Raw genomic sequence first — 21520 nt, 5'->3', positions numbered from 1 at the left:
ACTGCGGTCTCCAGACTCCCTCCTCCGTCATCCTCCTGCCTCCACAACCACCCTACAGTTGCACAGCAGCCTCTGTTCCTAGAAAAAGGGCATAAGGTGGGAAAACTTAAGACGGGAAGAGGGGGCCAGAGCTGCAGGAGACACCATCGGGGCGGGGCGGCCACCTTCTGATCCCGCACACCTGGGTGGCTGCAGCCCCACCCGCCGTGGACTTACGGAGCTGGGAACCGGAGTCGCTGACAACAGGTGCCTTGCTGCGCCCCGATAAGCCCCTCAGTAAGGAAGCTACTGTAGCCCCCCGGGCCCCCACGCCCGTACTCCCGAACCCTGCCGTCTCACCTGTGTGGGGCGCGCCGCTTCGGAAAAGGGGTCAGAACCGCAGCAGCTGTGCCCGCGGAGTCCGGGGCAGCATGGGGACGGAAGACCTCTGAGAGCAACCGGGCGCCTAGGAGTGGTCGTCGTCATCGCTGTCCTCTCCGCGGGCACTGCCGGGCTCGGGCTCGCGGGACGCACGCTGCTCGCGGGCCAGCAGCGCTGTCAGGCCCTGGGCGCGGAGGAGGAGGCCGCCGCCCAGGAACAGGACCCCACAGAGCACCAGCAGGGACAGCACGCCCAGCACCACCGCCTGCACCGCGCGCGGCCCCTCGGGGAGCTCCGGCGGCGACCCCGACTGGTTGCAGCAGGAGCTCAGCCAGGCGGCCCCAGCCGCAGCGCCCACCTGAGAGCCGTTCATGCTCCAGCGCCGGCTGCCCAGATGTGGTGGGATCGCCAGATGTGCGGGAGCCCAGGCTGGCGGGCGGGCAGACGGCTGCGTCAGGGAGGGAACTAAGGGGCGGACCCCAGGCGCCCTACGCCCCCACCCGCTGCGCAGAGTGCTTGTGCCCTTCCTAGACAAAGAGCTCCAGCCGCTGTGGGCTACCGCCCCTTCTACACAGGCCGGGACGCCGGGGCGGGGCCGCCTTATTTCTTCTCATCCCCAAGGCCCATAGGCACCCCCATGCGAGTCCAGCCAGCCAAAACCAGGAGCCCTGTCCCCAAGAGTCCCTCCCCTTCGCAAAGAGGGCCAAGAGGTCCACCTGAGCAGAGCCCTGAGCAAATCTTCAGACCCCATCCCACGTGCAGGCTGGGGTGCTGCCCCTCTGAGCAGGACACAAGACAAAGGAGACAAAGGTGACTCTCCCCTTTCTTGGGCTTTTTGTCCCTAGACCAAAGTTCTATGCTGCCAGGTGGCCCAGGTGACTGCTGAGCCAGGAGGCACACAGGCAGCCCTGAGGATAAGTGACTCCCACCCTTCCTTGTCCGTCATCCCTTCTGGAAGCCTCCTGGGGCTGGACAAGCAGGCCAGTGCCTCCTGCAGACTCCACAGCAGGGAGACATTCAGGCAGAGCAGAGCAGAGCAGAGCAGAGCAGAACATGGGGATTTCAAGGTCCACCCCACACATCTTCTCAGGCCCCACAGGCCAAGAGAGCCACATTTACAGGCCAAGAGAGCCACATTTACAGACCAACAGGAGAGCACAGATTTGAGCCACCAGGACTCCAGTCCTGACCCTGGATAAATCAGTCCCTCATTTCAGGGAAATCACAATGCCAGAAGCGATGGAAATGTTGCTGTGCTGTGCACCAGGCAGCCCACTGCCAGCTAGGTGTCCCACGGCCAAGCCACTGGGGGAGTGTGGAGCAGAGTCCAGCTGCAGAAAAGCACAGACTGGAAAAGCAGATAGGGAAGGAAGACCTTCCTGCCAGGTCTACCAAAAATTTCCATAGCAAGCCTTGAGTCCTCTTTTACAAAATAAAGTCACTGCCAGCCAACACCTGCACTAGTCAACCCCTCAGAAGGGATTAGATTAGCTGATGGCTGGCTGGGAGGAAAACAGGAAGAGTCCCCAAACTGCAAGAACTTGCTACAAATAGGCCTTCTCCAACTATAAACGCCCCTCCTGAATTCTCCAACTCTGATGCCTCAGAGATAGAGTAGAACATCACAAAACTTGTCATGAAACATCACGTGGTCAAGAGTGACTTGAAATGGGAAAAGCACATTCCAAATGCAAACACTTCCTGGCCATCCTGGCTACCTACCCTGCTCCAGGACCATGGACAAGACCCCCCACTCCCACCCCATTTCTCCCATAGCATCCCTCCCTACACACACAATTCACTTAGTCTGGTTAGAACTGGCCCAGAAGCAGCCCAAAAGCATTGTGAAACATGGATTGTATCGACGAGTGCACAGCACACAACAGGGGCTGGAGTATGCGGGTGTGGAAATGAATGTGAGTTCCTGAGGCAATGGCAAGACCCAGCCCAAGCTACAAATGTCACCAGATGCCAGATATTCTCAAGCTGGCCCATCTGTCTCCAGACACCCCCCACATCAAATGACCTTTCTGGTGCACATGGGGATCTGTGTACTCTATGAAGGCAGAGAAGGTACTCTCTGGGGCCATGATGAAGCAAGACCAGGTAACATAAAGGCCGCGGATGTCACAGCTTCCCTAGAAAGGGAGGAGATAACATGGGAAGAGAAAACCAAATACCACATGTTCTCACATCTAAGTGGGAGCTACATGATGAGAACACACGGACACACAGAGGGGAACAAGGCACACTGGGGCCTTCTGGAGGGTGGGAAGAGAGAGAGGATCAGAAAAATAACTAATGGGTACTAGGCTCAATACCTGGGTGATGAAATAATCTGCAAAATGAAAGTTTAGAAAAAAAAGGAAAGTGAGTTTGGAAGTGTTGAACTAGGGAGTAGATTGGTGGAGAAAAAGGGAGGAGAAGCAGCTTAGTCACATGCAAAAGCAACAGACCCTCGCCCTCCAATGTACCTTCATTCATGGGATTGGTTACGGCCACATCTGGGTAACACCTGCTTTGTGTGAATATCTAGACAGAGGTTTTAATATATCTTTAATCCCACCCACCCACTTCATCTTGGAACAATGCTCTCAACACACACCTGTGTCCTCACAGGAATGCCAGAAAGTGTTAACACGTCAGGGCAGACACAAGCCAAGGAGAGATGGCTCCACCCAAACTCACATTCTCAACTTTATTCCCCATCCTAGCGGTGGCTCTTCTATACAGTAGAGAAGGAAGGGGGCCCCACCAGGGGTATGGAGAGACCGTACAGGCAGGACTGAACCATCTGCAAAGGTGAAAAGGATGACCAGAGGCTGGCAACCACAAAACAAAACCAGTGGCTGCCACTTCCAAGTCTCACCCATGACCCAGAGCAGGTTCCAAGGCCCACAGGCCTAACAGTACAATCCCCCAAAGTCAAGGTCTGGGAGCCATCGAGGAGCTCCCGGGGACCAGGTGGGCTCAGAGGGCAAGGGTGTCTTTGATGAGCCTGCGCATGGTGGTGGTGACGGAGGTGCCCAGGGCATCGGTGATCTGAAAGGAGATCTTGTAGAGGTAGGGCTGCACATCCCGCAAGCCTGTGTCAAACACGTTATCCACCTCCGACTGTGTGGGCATCTTGGGCAGGTACTCGTGCCGATTCATCACCTCCACAATGTTGATGATCTTCTCACAGAGTTTCTCGCCCACCTTCTCCCGGCAGATCTGCCGCTCCTGCTCTGTGGCCAGGGCTACCACGTGAACCTTGACAGTCCATACTTCCCATGGGATGCATTCATCTGAGAAAGGCCAGCGAGACTTCTTCTTCTGATAGAACTCCAAGGACATCTGCCCCAGCCCATCACCACCAGAGTTGCGCAGCGCATCCTGGGGAAGAAGGGAACGAAAGAGCAAGCTGAGGCCTCTGAGCTCCCATCTGTGAGGGCTGCTTCCCACGCCCCAGGGAATTACGCTCTCTTAGCTACAGTAATCATGCAGGGATGGCAAGGAAACAAGACTGGGAGAGGGTAAAGGATTTGGGTGAAGTGACACAGCAAACTGCCAGCCTGAAATTGTGTAGTACAACCAAACCAACAAAATCTGTCTCCAAACTCAACTCCTCCAGCTTGGTGAAGAACTGATTATTACAGGAATAACTGGTCTGCAGGCACGTATTCTGAGCCAGGAACTTTACACACACAACCCCACTGGCCCCTCTCAACAAACCCCATGAACTCTCACTCAGGCACCATGAGGCTTAGAGGAGTAAGGTAACTTGCAAGAGTCACATGCCTATGAATGGCTGGACCGGGGTTTGAATCTAGATTGTCTGATTTCAAAATCTTTGCTTTTCACCTTTACATTAAAGGCCTTCTCCTTCCACACCACCACCCCTTTAGCCCATATCCTTCAAAATGTTCTCTCAAATCACCTCGTCAACATCTCCCTCTTTGCTGTAAACTGTATTTGTCTTCTCCACTGCCAATTAAACATAATCCTTTCGGTATTTTTTTTAAAGAGAATGGGCCTTAGTCTATCGCCCACGCTGGAGTGCAGTGGAGCAATCACGGCTCACTGCAGCCTCGGACTCCTGGGCTCCCACCTCAGCTTCCTGAGTAGCTGATACTATAAGCACACTTGGCTAATTTTTAATTTTTTTATTTTGTTAGAGTCAGGGTATTGTTAGGTTATCCAGACTGGTCTGGAATTCCTGGGCTCAAGCAATCCTCCTGCTTCAGCCTCCCAAAGTGCTGGGATTACAGTCGCAAGCCACTGCACCCAGTCCAGTCTCTTTTATGAAGGTAGGAAGAGGGAACTGTAGAGCCCAGGGATCCTTGCTCAAAAAGAAGGAAACTAAGCAACAGAATGGGGAAGGGAAGTACCAGGACAGACCACACCTGGCGCCTCTCCCTGCTCTCCCCTGAGAAGCAAACATCACCATCCAGTCCAGTGATTCTGCCCGTGCCACCCCATGGGTGTGGGTAGCCCCATACTCCTCTTCTGAGGGCACTCAGGACCCAGAAGCTCCTTTCCACCTGAGTTAATGCCAACCCAGAGGGTAAGGATGCCTTAAATCCTGAACCACTTATCAGGGAAGAGGCTCTCCTTCACTGACAAACCAAGGTCATGTAACCTTGAATGGCTAACACACCTGTAATGCTTACTGTGTAACACGCTCTTTTCCAAACATTGGGCATATTGACTTATTTAGTCCTTGCAGTGCACCCGCCCTTTGAGGTAAAAAGGATTATTCTTCCAATTTTGAGTGGAAGCACTAGCCCAAGGTCACACACTTGCCAGGTGGTAAAGCCCAGCTCCAAAGCCCATGCTCTTAACCTCTCTGCTCCACCTTCCTCTCACGGACACCTGGAGGACAGAGGGCTGAATGCCACTGTTTCGCTTGAGGGTGACTAGGAAACTGCTTATAGACCTGCCCTTTCTGGGTTTGGAGGGCCAATGGGGGATAGCTTTTACCTGGCACTGGGCAATCCCCTGCAATGAGCACACAGTGCCCAGCACAGTGGAGGGCTCTACAAACATTTATGGAATGACAGTCAGACACACCGTTCCCCTGTGTTCTAACACCAGAGCAGATGCCTTTAAAAGAAAAATTACAGGCATGGGCACACTGGCTCATGCCAGTAATTCAAGACCAGCCTGGAGCTCAAGACCAGCCTGGGCAACACAGTAACACCCGTTCTCTACAAAAAAATTCTTTTTTTCTTTTTGACAGGGTCTTGCTCTGTTGCCCATGCTGGAGTACAGTGGCATGATCATGGCTCACTGCAGCCTCGAATTCCTAGGCTCAAGCAATTCTCCTGCCTCAGCTGCTCAAGTATCTGGAACTACGGGCATGTGCTACCATGTCCCACTAATTTATTGTTTGTAGAGACAGAGTTTTGCCATGTTTCCAGGGCTGGTCTTCAACTCCTGGGCTCAAGCAATCTGACCACCTCAGCTTCCCAAAGTCCTGAGACCACTGGTTGTGAGCCACCAGGCCTGGCAAAAAATTCTTCAAATATTAGCTGAGGACAGTGGTGGTGGTGTACACCTGTGGTCCCAGCTGCTTGGAAAGCTGAAGTGGGAGGACTGTTCAAGGCCCAGGAGTTCACGACTGGGGTGACACAGTGAGATTCTGTCTCAAAGAAAAAAAAAAGGAAGAAAGAAAATTTATCCCAAAACCTAAAATGCAATAAAAAAAAAAAAAAGAAAAATTATCTTTGCTACTTTAAAACTTAAAAGTACCCACTCAATAAAATGATGAAACACTGACTCTGACCACAGGAAAGCCACACTACCACTCCCACCTCCTGAGGTGACCAACATCAGCAGCCTGCTGTGTCCCTTCCATATCTTTTTCCTACCCAGGCACTCACAAACACATGCCACACTGCCAAAAGGGACACTCTGTCTTGGATGGCAGCCACCTGAGCCAAGCAAGCCGCCCTCTGGGGGAGTCTCATGTGGGAAAAGAAGAGTGGAAGCAGAAGTAGAGAGAGCTGTACCAGAGAGAAGGTCAAGACCACAGAAGCAAGGATGGCCCGAGGGGCTTGGCCGCCAATGCTGTTAGGGCTTCCTGCTCTCCCTTTTACCCCTAGGCACATTTATGAGTGTCTCCCTCCTCCACCCCACCCCCACAACACACACACAGACACACACGCCCTCCCCTGAAAAGGAGCCCTCAACACACCTGTTCCTCAGAACCTAAAAGAACCCAATGCACACACTCAGGAGGCTGGTTCCAGGGCAAGCTGGGATGGAGGGGCACTTGAGGTCCCCCTGCCACCCGCTGTGCCACACCCTTACCTTGAACTCCCCAACAACCTTGCGCAGGGCGCGATCCAGTTCCTCAGAAGAGACACGAACGTAGGTGAAGTCGATGAAGTCACAGTCGACATCCTGGGTGCCCACGGTGCCAATGGAGTAGGTGCCCTCCTTCTTGTAGTGGAACTTGCCCGTGCTGCGGTGCAGGAGCACCGTGTGCAGCACAGCCAGCAAGGCCTCCTCCACCTGCCGACCCTCCACCGACACCTCCAGCACCTCCGAGCGACAGTTCATCCTGCAGCCAGTGACCCACACCAAGGTGGGGAATGAGGACAAAGACAGGGATTTCCTACCCAAGGGCCACCCTGCAAGAGAAGCGCAGGTCAGAATGCCGACATCTTCTTCAACAGTCCACAGGTTATCTGTTCACTTCCTTCTAGGCTCAGCTCGGCTTCTGCCTCCACTGGCCCTTCTCTGCATTTTGGCAGCACAGACTACCAGAGAATCATCAACTCTCAGGATCAGAAAGAGCAAGAGCTTCAAAGTTATCGTCCAAAGGACAGGCCTGGATTCCATTTTACGGCCTTCAATGTAGTTTACAGCAGATGCTCACTATGCAACATCTGTCAGGCACTGGCCATTCAAAGGCAAGCATGGCCCCTGCCCTCAGGCTGGCAGGATGAAGGAAAAGCGGGCAAGTAAACATTATCGCCATGGAGAGAGTCCGAGGTGGGAATAAGAAGCAAAGGAAGATTGGAGTCTGATTTCCTGGGACCTTGAATGACCAGGTTAAGGCATCTGCACTCTGTCCTAAGAGCAGTGAAGAGTCAATGCATCACTGTGCCAAGATCAAATCTGTGCATTAAAAATGTACCTCTGGGCCGGGTGCAGTGGCTCATACCTGTAATCCCAGCAATTTGGGAGGACAAGGCAAATCACTTGAGCTCAAAAGTTCAAGACCAGACTGGGCAACATGATGACTCCCCATCTCCACCAAAAGTGCAAAAAATTAGCCAGGCCTGGTGGCAAGCGCCTGGAGTCCCACCTACTTAAGGGGCTGAGGCAAGAGGATCACCTGAACCTGGGAGGTTGAGGCTGTAGTGAGCTGAGATCACGCCACTGTGCTCCAGCCTGGGTGACAAAGTGAGACCCTGTCTCAAAAAAAAAAAAAAAAAGTAATACAATAAATTTTAAACAAAGGAAAGTACCTCTGGCTAAAGGGCAAAGAATGGCTCTCTACTGTACTGAGATCACAAACTGCTCTGAGAAGCCAATGAAGGCATGAAGTCTGGGCTTTAAAACCATGACTGACACACATTCCAAATCTCACCTGGGACAGCCACATCCACAGATTCCAGGGTAAAAACTTGTGGATTTAAGGCACAGAGGCTGGGCAGGGAAGTCAGTTAGAGGCCACTACAGTGGACGTAGTTACAGACGCAGCATAATCAGGTGTGGGGGGGTTCATGCCCAACAGTCCTGGCTCTGAATCCCACCTCATCCACATCTTGCTCTGTGACCGTAAGTAAATCCTGCAACCTCTCTGAACTTCTTATTTGTAAACTGGGATAGCAGTGAGAGTTAAGGTAACGCATGTAAAATACAGTAGAATAGTAGTGAAAAACCATGACTTGAAAGTCAGACAACCTGGACTGGAACGCCACTCTGCCACTTGCTCCATGCTCATGATCTGGGCAAGCTGCTTAACAGCTACACGCCGTATATGCAAAGGAGATAATAATGGCTACCTTGAAAGAGTTATCTTGAGGGCTGAATGAGTTAGCATTTGTAAAACACTTAAAGCAGTACCTGACAAGCAGTAAACATCCACTAAGTATTAGCTGCTATAATTCATTATTATATTGTTATTGCCAAGAGATGATGCAAGGCTATACCGCAGTAGTGGAGGCAGTGGGAAGGAGAGACAACAGACTTGAGAACCAGAACGTAGAAACTAACTAAATCCATGCCCAGAGGGAGAGGGAACTTCAAGTTCCTTAGCTGGGAGTGTTCAGCTTGCAAACCTCCCTGACAGAGAATTCACTGCCTCTCACAACAACCAGTCGAAGTTTTATTCAGTTTTTTTGTTTGTTTGTTTGTTTTTTTGAGATGGGGTCTCACTCCATCAGCCAGATTGGAGTACAGTGGCATGATCTCTGCTCACTGCAACTTCTGCCTCCCAGGTTCCCATCCCAGCCTCCGAGCAGCTGGGACCACAGGCTCACACCACCATACCTGGCTAATTTTTTGTATTTTTAGTAGAGACAGGGTTTCGCCATGTTGCCCAAGCTGGTCTCAAACTCCTGAGCTCGAGATCCACCCGCCTGGGCTCCCAAAGTGCTGGGATTACCACGCCTCGGGCTCCCAAAGTGCTGGGATTACCGCACCCAGTCCAGTTATTCTTTCTGCTGAAGGAATCTGTCTCTCAGTGCTTCAAACCACTGGTTTTAGTTTTGGTACCCAAAGCCACACAAAATAAGTCTCACCTCTTTTCCACAAGTGAGCTTTTATTTAGAGGCAGCTCTTCCACCACCCCCTCACCCTTTCTACAGGCTGAAGGTCCCCAGTCCTCAAAAACATGCCTGTTCCACGTCATTTCTTATCTGCATGGAATCCTGGCAGCTCTCCTCTAAGTATATTTCATTCATCTGGTTGACAGATGGTGAAAATAAGAAGTATATTTCAGTTTGTCTCTGCCCCTTTTAAAATCTTTTTTTTTTTCCTGAGATGGAGTCTCACTGTCACCCAGGCTGGAGTGCAGTGACACGATCACAGCTCACTACAACCTCCACCTCCCAGGTTCAACTGATTCTCCTGCCTCAGCCTCCCAAGTAATGCCTGGGATTACAGGCATACATCACTATCCCTGACTTATTTTTGTATTTTTAGTAGAGATGGGGCTTCCCCATGCTGGCAAGTCTGGTCTCAAACTCCTGACCTCAGGTGATCTGCCTGCCTCGGCCTCCCAAAGTGCTGGGATTACAGGCATGAGGCACCATGCCTGGCCATCTCTGCCCCTTTTAAACTGGTGCTCAGCACAGGATACAGGACAGCAGTCTCTGGACTGCGCAGAGATCAGGCCAGTTCTGCCTCTCACCTGGCAATCAGGTATCAAGCACGATCATGTTTTGTTTTTGTCTCTACCACTAGGCAGACAATTCCTATATTGTGTTTATACGGCAGAGACTATATTCATCACTACAGTGGTAATTCCTAGTACCTAGTACAAAACTACTGCTCAATTCATCCCAAACCAGTAATTCCAGGTTCTTCCAGGGGTTGCTGAATTAGTTTATCATACACGCTTGCAACAAGAATGAGAAGGGCAGCTGGGCATGGTGGCTTATGCATGTAATCCCAACTTTGGGAGGCCGAGGCAGGCAGATCACAAGGTCAGGAGTTTGAGACCAGCCTGGCCAATATGGTGAAACCCCGTCTCTACTAAAAATACAAAAATTAGCCAGGCATGGTGGTGGCGCCTGTACTCCCAGCTACTTGGGAGGCTGAGGCAGAAGAATCGCTTGAACCTGAGAGGCAGAGGTTGCAGTGAGCCTAGACTGCACTACTGCACTACTGCACTCCAGCCTGAGGAACAGAGCAAGAATCTGTCTCAAAAAAAGGAAAAAAAAAGAGAGAGAGAAAGGCTCTCTTGCTCGTTTCCCCCTCTATTTTAACTCCATCCAGCAGTTTCTTCCCATCTAGAGACTCTTGGCTCTGGTCTGGCTCCCTTTCTTCCACGACTTCTCCCTCTTGTGTCCCCCACAATCATTCATACAACCCAAACAGCTCACTTTTGCCCTAAGCCCGGGCTCCTCCCTCATTCTACGTGCTATTTTAGGATCCACTCCTCCAAGAAGTCTGTCCTGACCAACCCCATTCTCCTTCCCACAGCAGCCACATTTGGTCTGGGAAAACCTTGCCCCCTGCCCCACAGTGAGCAATAAGCAGCAGGGCCCACCAGATTAGAGTCTGAAAAGTCTCATCCCTCTGGTCCCCCCGAGGGGCAGAAGCTAACAGCTGCCTTCTCAAGCCTGGCTGGAGGGCAGCGTACGCCCATTCCCACCTGGAGTGTAGAGTCGGGACCACGGATTCCTCAGGCTCGGCTCATGCCCTTCCTCCTCCTCCTCAGGCCCAGGTGCGACCTCCGCAGGTATGCGTCAACCTCCCCGCGGCGCTGAGCCACAAGAGACAGGCTGAAAGGAAAAAAACAGAAAGCTACTTGGCTTTCTATCAAGAGACTCGGGAGGGAAGCAGGAAGGAATGCCCGCCCGGGTCCCGTACCTCTCGCCGCCACTACGCGCGAACCTCCACCGTCCAAGGAAACCAGGGAGGACTGGACTCCTCGGGTGTCTCGGGGGCGGCGCCCCGCGCCCAGGCTGGCCGGACTCGGAAGCTGGAGAAGCACCCTCGTTCCGCCAGCCCAGGGGATGCCCACGCCTGCACAGGAGAGGAGCCAGACGGTTAAAACAGGTCCCACCTCCCCTAACCCCGTCCACGACCCGCCTCTCAGATGCCAACGCTCTCCCAGCAGGCTCTAGACTACCCGGGTCGGAGACTGAGCCGGGACCGGAAGCCGCGCCGCCCCTAGCGCGCCGGGAGGCTCACCTGATCCCGCAGCTCCGGAGGGGGCACCTGCCCAGCTGGCCGGGCCTCCGCGCGCATGCAGCGGCCGCATCGTCCGCGTAGTCACAGGAGCATATACAGATAGTCATGCGTTGCTCTCTGATCTTGTGGCTACTCCTTTCGTGGTTCTTTCTCGGATTCTAAGATTTGATGGTGAGGAAGATCCCCCTCATGTGAACGAGTCCATTCAGCCCACCACTGAGATCGCTGTGGTGTTTCGGCCGGGACAACTCACTTCCGCCATAGAGACAGGAGGGAAGGAAGGAGCCCGATGGGCTCTCGGCCGCCTCCCTAGGCCGAGCGGAGTCATCGGCTGCGAGCCCTGCCTGTGAACGCAGATATGTGCCCAACTCAGTCCAGACTGAGAGGCCTGGAAGGGGCACCGATCTCCACAAGATGAGGGGCGTACCCCGTAGACAGAGATCCTAGAGATGAGCCCACACCGCTGTGCTGTAGGGCGCCCAGTGGATGGCAAAACTTGAGCTTGTTCAATGTGCATAATAGACTGCATCCCCGGCCTCCCACCCACACAGATGCTGGAGAAAGGGCTTCATCTCGAAGTGTTGCCTTTATACAGCAGCACTACTTGGTACTCCACGGTGACCAATCTGGTGACAGTCCTTTGGAGACTTGTAATTCAGCCATTGCTTCTCTGCGTGACCCTTGACATCACTCATCCTTTCTGATGCTCTCTATAAACAGGGGGCTGTTGTGAGGATCACAGGAGATAACTCATATGAAAGATTTTTGTGACCTGTAAAGTGTAATATCAATACAAGTGTACTTTTAGTGTTGTGTAACTTCCTGGAGCGTGTCTGGTTCTCCATGTAAGTTGTAAGCCAGGAGCAGACAGGGGTTAGAGAGCTCTGCTAATGCACGCACCTCCAATAGGAGGCACTCTAAAGATGTTACTTAGGGATTAGGATGCTGTTTTCTGGCCACTGGGTTACCTCAGGCCTGTGATCCCAACCCTTCGGGAAGCTGAGGATGGAGCATTACCTGAGGCCAGGAGTTCAAGACCAGCCTAGTCAACATAGTGAGACTCTCCCATCTTTGAAATAAAAATTTAAAAATTAGCTGGACGTGTTGGTGTACCCTTGTAGTCCCAGCTACTTCAGAGGCTGAGGTGGAGGATCACTTGAGCCCAGGAGGTTGGGGCTGCAGTGAGCCATAATCACATTACTGCACTCCAGGCTGGATGACAGAGTAAGATCCTCTCTTCAAAAGAAAAAAAAAAAAAAAAAAGCCAGGCATGGTGGGTCACACCTGTAATCCCAGCACTTTGGGAGGCCAAGGTGGGCGGATCACGAGGTCTGGAGTTCAAGACCAGACTGGCCAACATGGTGAAACCCCATCTCTACTAAAAAATACAAAAATTAGCTGGGCATGGTGGTTCATGCCTGTAATCCCAGCTACTTGGGAAGCTGAGGTAGGAGAATTGCTTGAACCAGGACCTGGGAGGTGAAGGTTGCAGTGAGCTGAGATCACACCGCTGCATTCCAACCTGGGCTACAGAGCGAGACTCCACCTCAAAAAAAAAAGAAAATTTAGCCAGGCTTGGTGGTGGGCACCTGTAATCCCAGCTACTTGGGAGGCTGAGGCAGAAGAATTGCTTGAACCTGGGAGGTGGAGGTTGCAATGAGCTGAGATTGCACCACGGCGCTCCAGTCTGGTGCAATCTCAGCTGGAGACCTGTCTCAAAAAAAAAAAAAAAAAAAAAAAAAAGCTTATTTTTCTAACACGTGCTTTTATCTCCCAAAACAATAATAGATATAACAGATAACATTTATTAGGTGGGAATGGTCATGATTTTAAATACCATATATATGTACATATAAATTTAAACCTGATTCTAATCAATCCTGCAACATAGATAAGAAATTGGGCTGGGTGCGGTGGCTCACGCCTGTAATCCCAACACTGGGAGCCCAAGGCAGGTGGATCATTTGGGGTCACCAGCCTAACCAACATGGTGAAACCCTGTCTCTACTAAAAATACAAAAAAATTAGCTAGGAGTAGTGGCACACACCTGTAGTGCCAGCTACTCAGGAGGCTGAGGCAGGAGAATTGCTTGAAGCCGGGAGGCAGAGGTGGCAGTGAGTAGAGATCATGCCACTGCACTCCAGCCTGGGCGACAGAGTGACACTTCATCTTAGGAAAAAAAAAAGTGCTGAGCGTAGTGGCTCACACCTGTATTTCCAGCATTTTGGGAGGCAGAGGCAGGGGGATCACGAGGTTAGGAGTTTGAGACCAGCTCGGTCAGCATGGTGAAAACCCTATCTCTACTAAAAATACAAAAAATTAGCCAGGAGTGGTGGCCCTCGCCTGTAATCACAGCTATTTGGGAGGCTGGGGCAGGAGAATTGCTTGAATCTGGGAGGTGGAGGTTGCAGTGAGCGGAGATTGCGCCACTGCACTCCAGGCTGGGCGACAGAGCGAGACTCCGTCTCAAAAAAAAAAAGAAAAAGAAAGAAAATAAAAGAAAGTGATGCTGGGAGAGGATAAGTAAGTTGCCCAAGGTCACTCAGTAAATAACAGAGCCTGGAGTTCAAATCCAAGTCTGTTTACCACTGCAGGGGCACAGGAGCTCTCTTTCTGGCTGGCTTCTTCAGCCAACTCTTTCCTATGCTCCAGCACTCTCCAATACACCTCCACCCATGAGTGGTATCCTGGTAAATACTTCACACCTGCTCTCGGGTAGGGGAAATGCCTTGATTTGTAGCATTTGCCCATTTTCTACCATACCTGATTTCAAGCAACAAGACATCACTGAATGCAGAGTCCAGAATGGATGGATGATTGCATCTTGATTGTCAGGGTTAGAATCAGCTCCTGAGGGCCAGTACCAGCTGGCTCCAGCACACCACTGTCACCACGTCACCCTCAGCCTTCCTGCTCCTGCTCAGTTCTTCCAAAGCCGGCTGCACGAGCTCCTGCTCTGGCTGACCTTCCCCCATCATCCGTTCCCTGTCCTCTTTCCTTCCTCCCCACGGTTCTGCCCTTTTTCAGCCCTTGCCTCTTATCCCAGGTATGGGTGCCTCTCTTGGGAGAAAGAGAAAGCTGCCTGCCCTGCAGACCAGCAACCTCTTCAGGAGGCTGCAGAAAACCAGAAGGCAATCAGGAGGAAATATTGAGAGGGAAGGCTCTGTAAGGAGCTGAAGGAGAGGGAATCAAGGGAGGTTGGAACCAGTCCTGGGGTGGAGGAGGTGCCAGAGCCTACCCCCAGGGACTGCCAGTGAGTAAGGGGGTGACTGATCTCTCTAGACACTGAGACACTCTATCTCAGAGCCCTTTGCTACCACTAGCCTGACATCATCATCATCATCATCACTACCAGTCATTGAGCCTTACTAGGTACCATGCCCACACTCACAGGCCCTATTTTGCTGATTTCTCCAAGTACCTTTCAAAGTAGATACAATCCACCTCCCCATCACCCCACTCTCTGATTTACTGATACTGTAACTGAAGCCCAGTGATACATAGTGATGCATAGTGGTTTGCCGTGATGCTTAATTTTATGTGTCAACTTGACTGGGACACAGGGTGCCCAGACATTTGGTTAAGTATGATCCTGCGGTGTTCTGATGAGACTAACATTGGAATTGGCAGACTGAGTGAAGCGGATTTTCCTCCCCAGAGTGGAGGGGCTTTATCCGGTCAGCTGAAGGCCTAGTAGAATAAAAAGGTTGACCCTCCAGTGAGTAAGGGGAACTCCCGCCTGACTGCCTTAGAGCTGGCACATCAGTCTTTTCCTGCCTTCAGACTCCAAATGCCTTCAGGTATCGGTTTCTCCTGGGTCTCGAGACTGAAATGACACCAGCAGCTCTCCTGACTTCAGATCTTAGAACTTGTCACCCAGTTCTTTGTAATAAACCCCTCTCAGCCAGGCACGGTGGCTCACGCCTCTAATCCCAGCACCTTGGGAGGCCGAGGTGGGCAGATCACCTGAGGTCAGGAGTTCAAGACCAGCCTGCCTAACATGGCAAAACTCCGTCTCTATTAAAAATACAAAAATTAGCCTGGCACAGTGGTGCACACCTGTAATCCCAGCCACTCAGGAGGCTGAGGCAGGAGAACTGCTTGAGTCCGGGAGGCGGAGGTTGTGGTGAGTGGAGATCGCGCCACTGCACTCCAGCCTGGGAGACAGAGAGAGACTCTGCCTCAAAAATAATAATAATAATAATAAACCCCTCTCTTTCTCCCTGCAGATATACATGGGGGGAGAAGATCTCTGTATATAATACATATTTGTGTCTCTGTCCCACCGCTTCTGTTTCACTGGCAAACCCTGACTGGTACACGTGCAAGGCCATGCAGCCACTCTTCCCTCCTTCCAGCAGTCTTTTCACCCACTTATGTTCCCACTCCAGAACCCACGCTTTCCATGGAGCCTTGCCTGCTGGGGTAGAGACATAAGGAAGGGTGAGTCCCCCCACCTCTTTATCTCACGTGCTGACCAACACTTGCCTCTTCCTACCTCCCTGAATTCTTGCAGGGAAATTCTCATTGCAACTCAGACCCTGGGTCCCAGCCCCTCTGAGTAGTCCTATCAGGGAGGGGCGGGAGTGATGAAAAACTGGGACCGTATGGGATGAATTCTCTCATTCTATGCCCCTATCTCTGATGATCAAGGTTTCATCGACCATTCATTCATTCATGCCACACATATGGAACTGTCCACATGCCAGGCGCTCATAATACCTTGTGATGACAAGGGGGGCAAGTCACAGTTCTAGCCCTCTGGGAGCTCAGAGTCTTCAGAGGAGGTGGACCAGGAGATACCTGTGGGTAAGAAAACCCAACATGTGGTATGAAAGAAACAGCAGCAGGTTTTGTGGGGGCCCAGGAGGGCCAGGATGGAGAGATGCTGGTTGCCTGAAATAGAAAGTGACACATTTAGGCCAGGCACAGTGGTTCACGCCTGTATTCCCAGCACTTCGGGAGGCCAAGGCATATGGATCACTTGAGGTCAGGAGTTTTGAGACCAGCCTGGCCAACGTGGTGAAGCCCTATCTCTGCTACAAATACAAAAATCAGCTGGGCATGGTGGCAGAAACCTGTAATCCCAGCTACTCAGGAGGCTGAGGCAGGAGAATTGCTTGAAACCAGGAGGTGGAGGTTGCAGTGAGCCGAGACAGCACCACTGCACTCCCGCCTGGGGACAGAGCGAGACTCTGTCTCAGAAAAACAAAATAGAAAGTGACACATTCAGAGTGAAGAAGAGTCCCAAGCCCTGCTCTCAGCAAGTCCCAGGCACCAGGAGAAAACCAAGACAGCTTGAGAGAGCACCGGGCAGCAAGCTAAGGAGATGGCAGGGAAGGGGGCTGATTCCAGGAAGAAGTGGGAATTATTCTAGGAAGCCTTCCTGGAGAAGGGAGAAGGAAAAAGCACGGGGTGGGGGCAGGGGCAGAGAGTGGAAACTGAGGGTTCTGGGTGAGAGAGGCAAGAATAGAGAGGGCAGACTTTTCAGCCAGAGCCTAGAGCCACGGCCGCCAAGCAGACAGGCGACTGGCTGAGACTGTCTGAGCCATGCCTGCAGCAAAGGCCTGTGGGGAGACCTTGAAGGCCAACCCAAGACCTTGGGAGCAGGCAGCTGGCTTTGCATGGTGAGCGTGGCCTCGGATGGCCCCAACTCATCCTGGTGTGTGCCCAGGGAAGAGTGGAGCCCCAAAGCTGCCCCTGCAAGCCACCCCAGCCGCTCCAGAGCTGACCCCAGTGGCGTCACAGGGAGTGACTCAAGCCCCAGCAACAACAATGAGTGCGACTGACGTCAGGCCGGGGCTCCTGACCGTGGCCAGGCTGACTGGAAAGCCAGCACCCTGCCTGCTGACCCTCCTGCCTGGGCAGGCTGCAGGGGTGAGGAGGACGAGCTGTCCCCCTCTGACATCTGCCCCTTGGGATCGCGGGCAGCGGCTCTTCGACCTCCCACCCTTTCTGGGATGTCACTTCCAGCCCCCACCCTCCCTGACAGGGAAAATGGCTGGGCGGATGAAAGAGTAGCAGAGCATGAGAAAGGGGCACCTCCAGCCCCAACCTGCCAACCTCACCAGGCAGCCTGGAGACCAGGAGCAGGCTGGGAGCGGCCTGTGTACTGTTCGTTCTCCTGAGGACCCAGGGATCTGTCCATGTTGGGGCAGGGTTGTGTGCCTTTTTATTTCCAGAAAGGTCTGTGTTTGTCTGGCCAAGTTGGGGTAGGGGCCAGGCTTTATTTCTGTGCATCAGTCCCTCGGGGGTGCGGGACTGTCTCTCCTTGCTGCAAGCTCTGTTCCTTTGAGGGCTGTTCAGAGTATCTGTCATTCTTTAAGGTAGGAGATTCTGGACTACTGTGCTTGCAAAAGGTTGAGGGGCTGTTTACCCACCCTTGATAAGGGAGTCTCTGTCTCTGCCTCTAGGAGCTGTTTTTCTGTCTCTGATTTCTTGTGGGGCAGGGGGCATCTCTCTATCTGTCCTCATGGTATCCCAGCTACCTGGGGCCCTGGGATGGAGTCCAGGTTTCCTGCGTGGCTATGCCAAGGCTGGGTTCCCTGGTTGGAGGCCTCTTCCCTCTGATGTTCTCCAGGCTAGGAGCATAGCGACAGTCAGCACCCTGCCCGCCTGGCTTGCAGCTGGGCACTGCTCCCTGCTAACACAGCATGTACCCGGACAGGCCCCCCCGCACTCCCCTCCTGTCCCAGCTGCCACCCCCAGCCCCTGCAGCCATGCCAGGCCTGATTTATGGTCCTGAGTTGGGGCTGGACAGTGCCAGCACCTGGGTCAGACCTTGAGGAGACCTCAAGTGGCACCCCTGGCCTGGCAGGGTCAGGGCCCAGGAGGAGGCGACGGGGAGCCAGGGTGCTGGGGAGGATGAACAGAGCAGGGGCCCAGGAGTGGCAGGCAGGATGTGGATGCCAAGGCTAAGGCCTCCAGGGGCCCATAGGCTTCCCGCAGGCTCCAAGTCTAGCTGGGGACCCGAAAATGTGCCTCCTGCCCTGAGAAGGTCTCTGGCTTGTGTGGAGAAGGAGATACTGGGAACTGAAAAGGGCTTTTCCTCTACTTTGCACTGACTCCTTCCTGTACTCACCATCGGAGGCTGGAGGTTTCAAACTCCCACTGGCCAGCCTAGGCCAAACCCGACAGTCTCCCAGCCTGGGGCCCAGGAAGAGGCCTGAGAGCCTGAGGCTGGAGCAAGGATGGAGGCAGAGGTTTGGGGCAGAGACTGCAGCCTGGATCTGAGCACTGGCTGCCCCAGGGAAGACGGAGCAGCTGCCCCCAGAGCTATGAGGCTGCAAGGCCAGGCCCTGGCAGGGCTGGATGCCAGATGGACAGGGGCTTACCCCTTCAACCTCATCCTCTGAGGAGGCCCAGTGGCCCTGGGGCTCTCCTGCAGCCAGGGACTTTGGGAGAGGGGCTGGAACTCGTCCAGATGTCCAAGCTACAACTCTCTTAGGATTCCAGGCCCAGTTCACACAAGGCCCCTCAGCACTGCCTCACCAGGGCCCGACTCTGACGTGTCTGGCACAACTGCCTCATAGCTGCAAGAGGATGTCACTGCTGACTGTCCAGGGACCACACAGCGGCCTCTGACAAGTCTCTCTCACGCTGCTCTCTGCAGCAGCAGAGCCGCCACCACACAGCTGAGCGTGCTGGGTGCTCGGAGCAGGCCATGTGGACAGGACACTCCATTATATCACGGTCACCCATGACCTTCAAGAGCTTCTCACCTCCTGGAGGCTGACCCTTACCACCTCCCTCCATAATTGAGACCAGGTGGCTAGAGCCCAGGTGTGGGGCAGCTTCCTCCACATTGGCCCCCGGGAAGGGCTACAGGCACAGACCCCCGGGGTGCAGAGCTCCACCTCAGTCCCCAGACCTCAAAGCCACCCCTCCCGAGTCACAGTGGCACCTCAGGGCTGGGGAGGGGGCCAGGGCCCCTGGGCACTGGGCCCAGCGTGGGTGGGGTGGGGGAGACAGAGAGGCAGCCTTCCTGGGTCTCTGCGTAAGGACAAACAGCAGACTTTGAGGCCCTGGAAAATCCCGCCTGGGATTCCAGGCCCTGCCGGCGTCACTGCCTTTTGACTATTGTCCCCATCGGAAATGGGCCCAGCCCCCGGCCAGCCTGGACAGAGCAGTCATTGTGAGGCCCCATCAGGCTCAATGCCCCCTTGTTTGCCCTCCCATCCTTTAGCAAGACTTGGAGGCCAGTTCTTCCAGTTGCTGAGTGGAAAGAAAGGGCCTGCCTCTGGCCTCCAACCCTTGGGCGGGGCAGGGTGGGGCAGGGTGGGGCTGGAGGAACCAGCCCCCCAGCCCGTACCCTAATTGCCAGGGTCCCGAAAAGGAACCAATATCAATGGAGCTTCTTATTTTTGAGGCCCTGGGCAGGGAGACCTAGTGGTGAAGTAGCCAGAAGCACCCGGCTCAGCTACTCACAAGCCAGGTGACCTTGGGAAAGAGACATATCCTCTCTCTGAAATGAATTCTTCTCCTTTGTAAAAACAATAGCTAATATTTACTGGATGCTTGCTATGTGCCAGGCACTGTGAGAAACACTTCGTATGTATTCACTTCTATAATCTTTATAGCAACTTCATAAAATAGATTCATTTTCTCATTTCTAGGTGAAAACACTGAGACACAGCAAGGTGAACTAACCTGCCCCAAATCACTCAGCTAGTAAGAGCTGGAGCCAAGATGCAAACCCAGCCCAAGGGCTCCAGGGTCCTTGCTTTCACCATTCTCCCATGGTGCCCCTGTGAGGTGCGGATAGCCAGGCTGTCCTCATGGGATGGCAGCAAGAGCTGGAAATCACAAGTGTCAGATGAAAATAGTCTACCGGGGTGGACTCTGCTATCTACCTGCTAGCCTCGTCTGTAAATACAGAGATGATCCCTCGGCCCCACCCCACTCCCAGCCCTGGCCCCTCCCTGAGCCTCTGAGCAGCCCTCTTGCCTTCCCCAGCAGCCTGTCCTTTCCCTACGTCTGTCTGTGTTACAGGCAGGGAGCTGGAGGCGAGTCACCCAAAGGAGAAGGACTCGGTCCAGCTGGCCGGCAGGAGCTTTCCCAGCAAGCTTTGCTCCTAACCAGTCTCACCTCCCCATTCAACAGATGGGAAACTGAGGCTCGGTGAGGAGGAGGGGCTTCTCAGAGAGCAGCATGGAGTTGGAGGCAGGCCTGCAAACAGAAGCCCACCTACTGACGACTCTGTGTCATCAGGTGCAGGTACAGCTGACAAAGGCTCGCTCAGGAGTCAGGCGCCGGGGAGGGGTGTGATGCCAGGGATACAGGCTTGGAAGTCCACAGCACTGCTGGGAGCATCAGTCCCAGGGGCGGGGCCTTCGTCTGTCTCCCTACTCCAGCCTCACACGGACCCTTCAGCAGGCCTGAGGCTGGACTGTGCTCCCAGAACCCAAGTGAGGGTGAGTGGATGGGGGCTCCCTGCAAGCTGTGGCTGGAGCACCGGGGAAGGCCCTTGCTTCCCCTCATCCACAGCCGAGCCCTATTCTATTGGGCCCCATCCAGTAGGGGCCGACCCCTCAGCCAGCCAGTTCCCAGGGGCCATGGAGGTGGAGATCAGGAGTCCTGGGCCAAGGGCCACGAGGAACAGCTGAGAAGTCACTGCCTTCAGGGCTCTCACCAGGTCCTAGAGAAGGAAAACAGTGAGGTCAGGCAAGCACTGAGCACAGGAAGGGTGCCGGGACCTGCATGGTGACAAAATCCTGTGGGCCTCTGGTTGGGTCCATCTGGGTTTGTGTTTCTCAAAACGGTGGCCCCAGACCACCTGCATCACAAGCACTGGGGTACTTGCTAACAGTCTAAGTTCATGGGCCCCCTTGCCTCCCCAAACCTGAGTCTCTAGGTGTAGATCCCAGGAATCTGCATTTCAAGCCAGCTGACTAAACTTATGAGCCTGGGGTTGGAGGGCCTACATGGGGACACGGGCACAGGTAGGGACCTCAGTACAATCTTCTTGCTGAGAAGGTGAGGGCCACCAGCTCCCTGGATCCTCTTGTTGGGGTGGCAGGAGAGTGGGGATGAATGTTGAGAATGGGGATGTTAAAAAACTGAATACAAGGCCGGGTGCAGTGGCTCACATCTGTAATCCCAGCACTTTGGGAGGCTGAGGTGGGCGGATCACCTGAGGTCGGGAGTTTGAGACCAGCCTGACCAACATGGAGAAACCCCGTCTCTACAAAAATACAAAATTAGCTGGGCATGGTGCTACATGCCTGTAATCCCAGCTACTCAGGAGGCTGAGGCAGGAGAATCACTTGAACCCAGGAGGCAGAGGTTGCAGTGAGCCAAGAT

At 53.6% G+C, this 21520-nt stretch overlaps 2 protein-coding genes across 3 annotated transcripts; both read right to left on the bottom strand.

Annotated features, from left to right (window-relative positions):
- Nucleotides 1-445: 445 nt before the first annotated feature.
- On the bottom strand, nucleotides 446-733 carry SMIM41 (small integral membrane protein 41). The gene has a single exon (XM_064376786.1). The coding sequence runs from the start codon at nucleotides 731-733 to the stop codon at nucleotides 446-448; it is 288 nt and encodes a 95-aa protein (XP_064232856.1).
- A 2300-nt stretch (nucleotides 734-3033) lies between these two features.
- ATG101 (autophagy related 101) lies at nucleotides 3034-11104 on the bottom strand. Of its 2 annotated transcripts, none has more exons than XM_012450245.3 (4): nucleotides 10894-11104; nucleotides 10676-10805; nucleotides 6655-6977; nucleotides 3034-3735 (listed from the first exon to the last, which is right to left on the bottom strand). In XM_012450245.3, exons 3-4 carry the CDS (start codon nucleotides 6904-6906, stop codon nucleotides 3331-3333), a joined length of 657 nt encoding a protein of 218 aa, XP_012305668.1. In that variant the 5' UTR covers nucleotides 6907-6977; nucleotides 10676-10805; nucleotides 10894-11104; the 3' UTR covers nucleotides 3034-3330. The 2 variants fall into 2 exon arrangements, with proteins under 2 accessions (XP_012305668.1, XP_012305669.1); XM_012450246.3 differs by having other exon boundaries at nucleotides 6655-6907.
- Between the last annotated feature and the right edge of the window lie 10416 nt (nucleotides 11105-21520).

This window comes from Aotus nancymaae, unplaced genomic scaffold, assembly GCF_030222135.1.
Source record: "Aotus nancymaae isolate 86718 unplaced genomic scaffold, 86718_ANA_hifiasm-v0.15.2.pri h1tg000016l, whole genome shotgun sequence".
In the NCBI taxonomy this organism is placed as follows: domain Eukaryota; kingdom Metazoa; phylum Chordata; class Mammalia; order Primates; family Aotidae; genus Aotus; species Aotus nancymaae.
The sequence above is the reverse complement of the archived record's forward strand: the minus strand, read 5'-3'. Positions and strand labels throughout refer to the sequence as shown.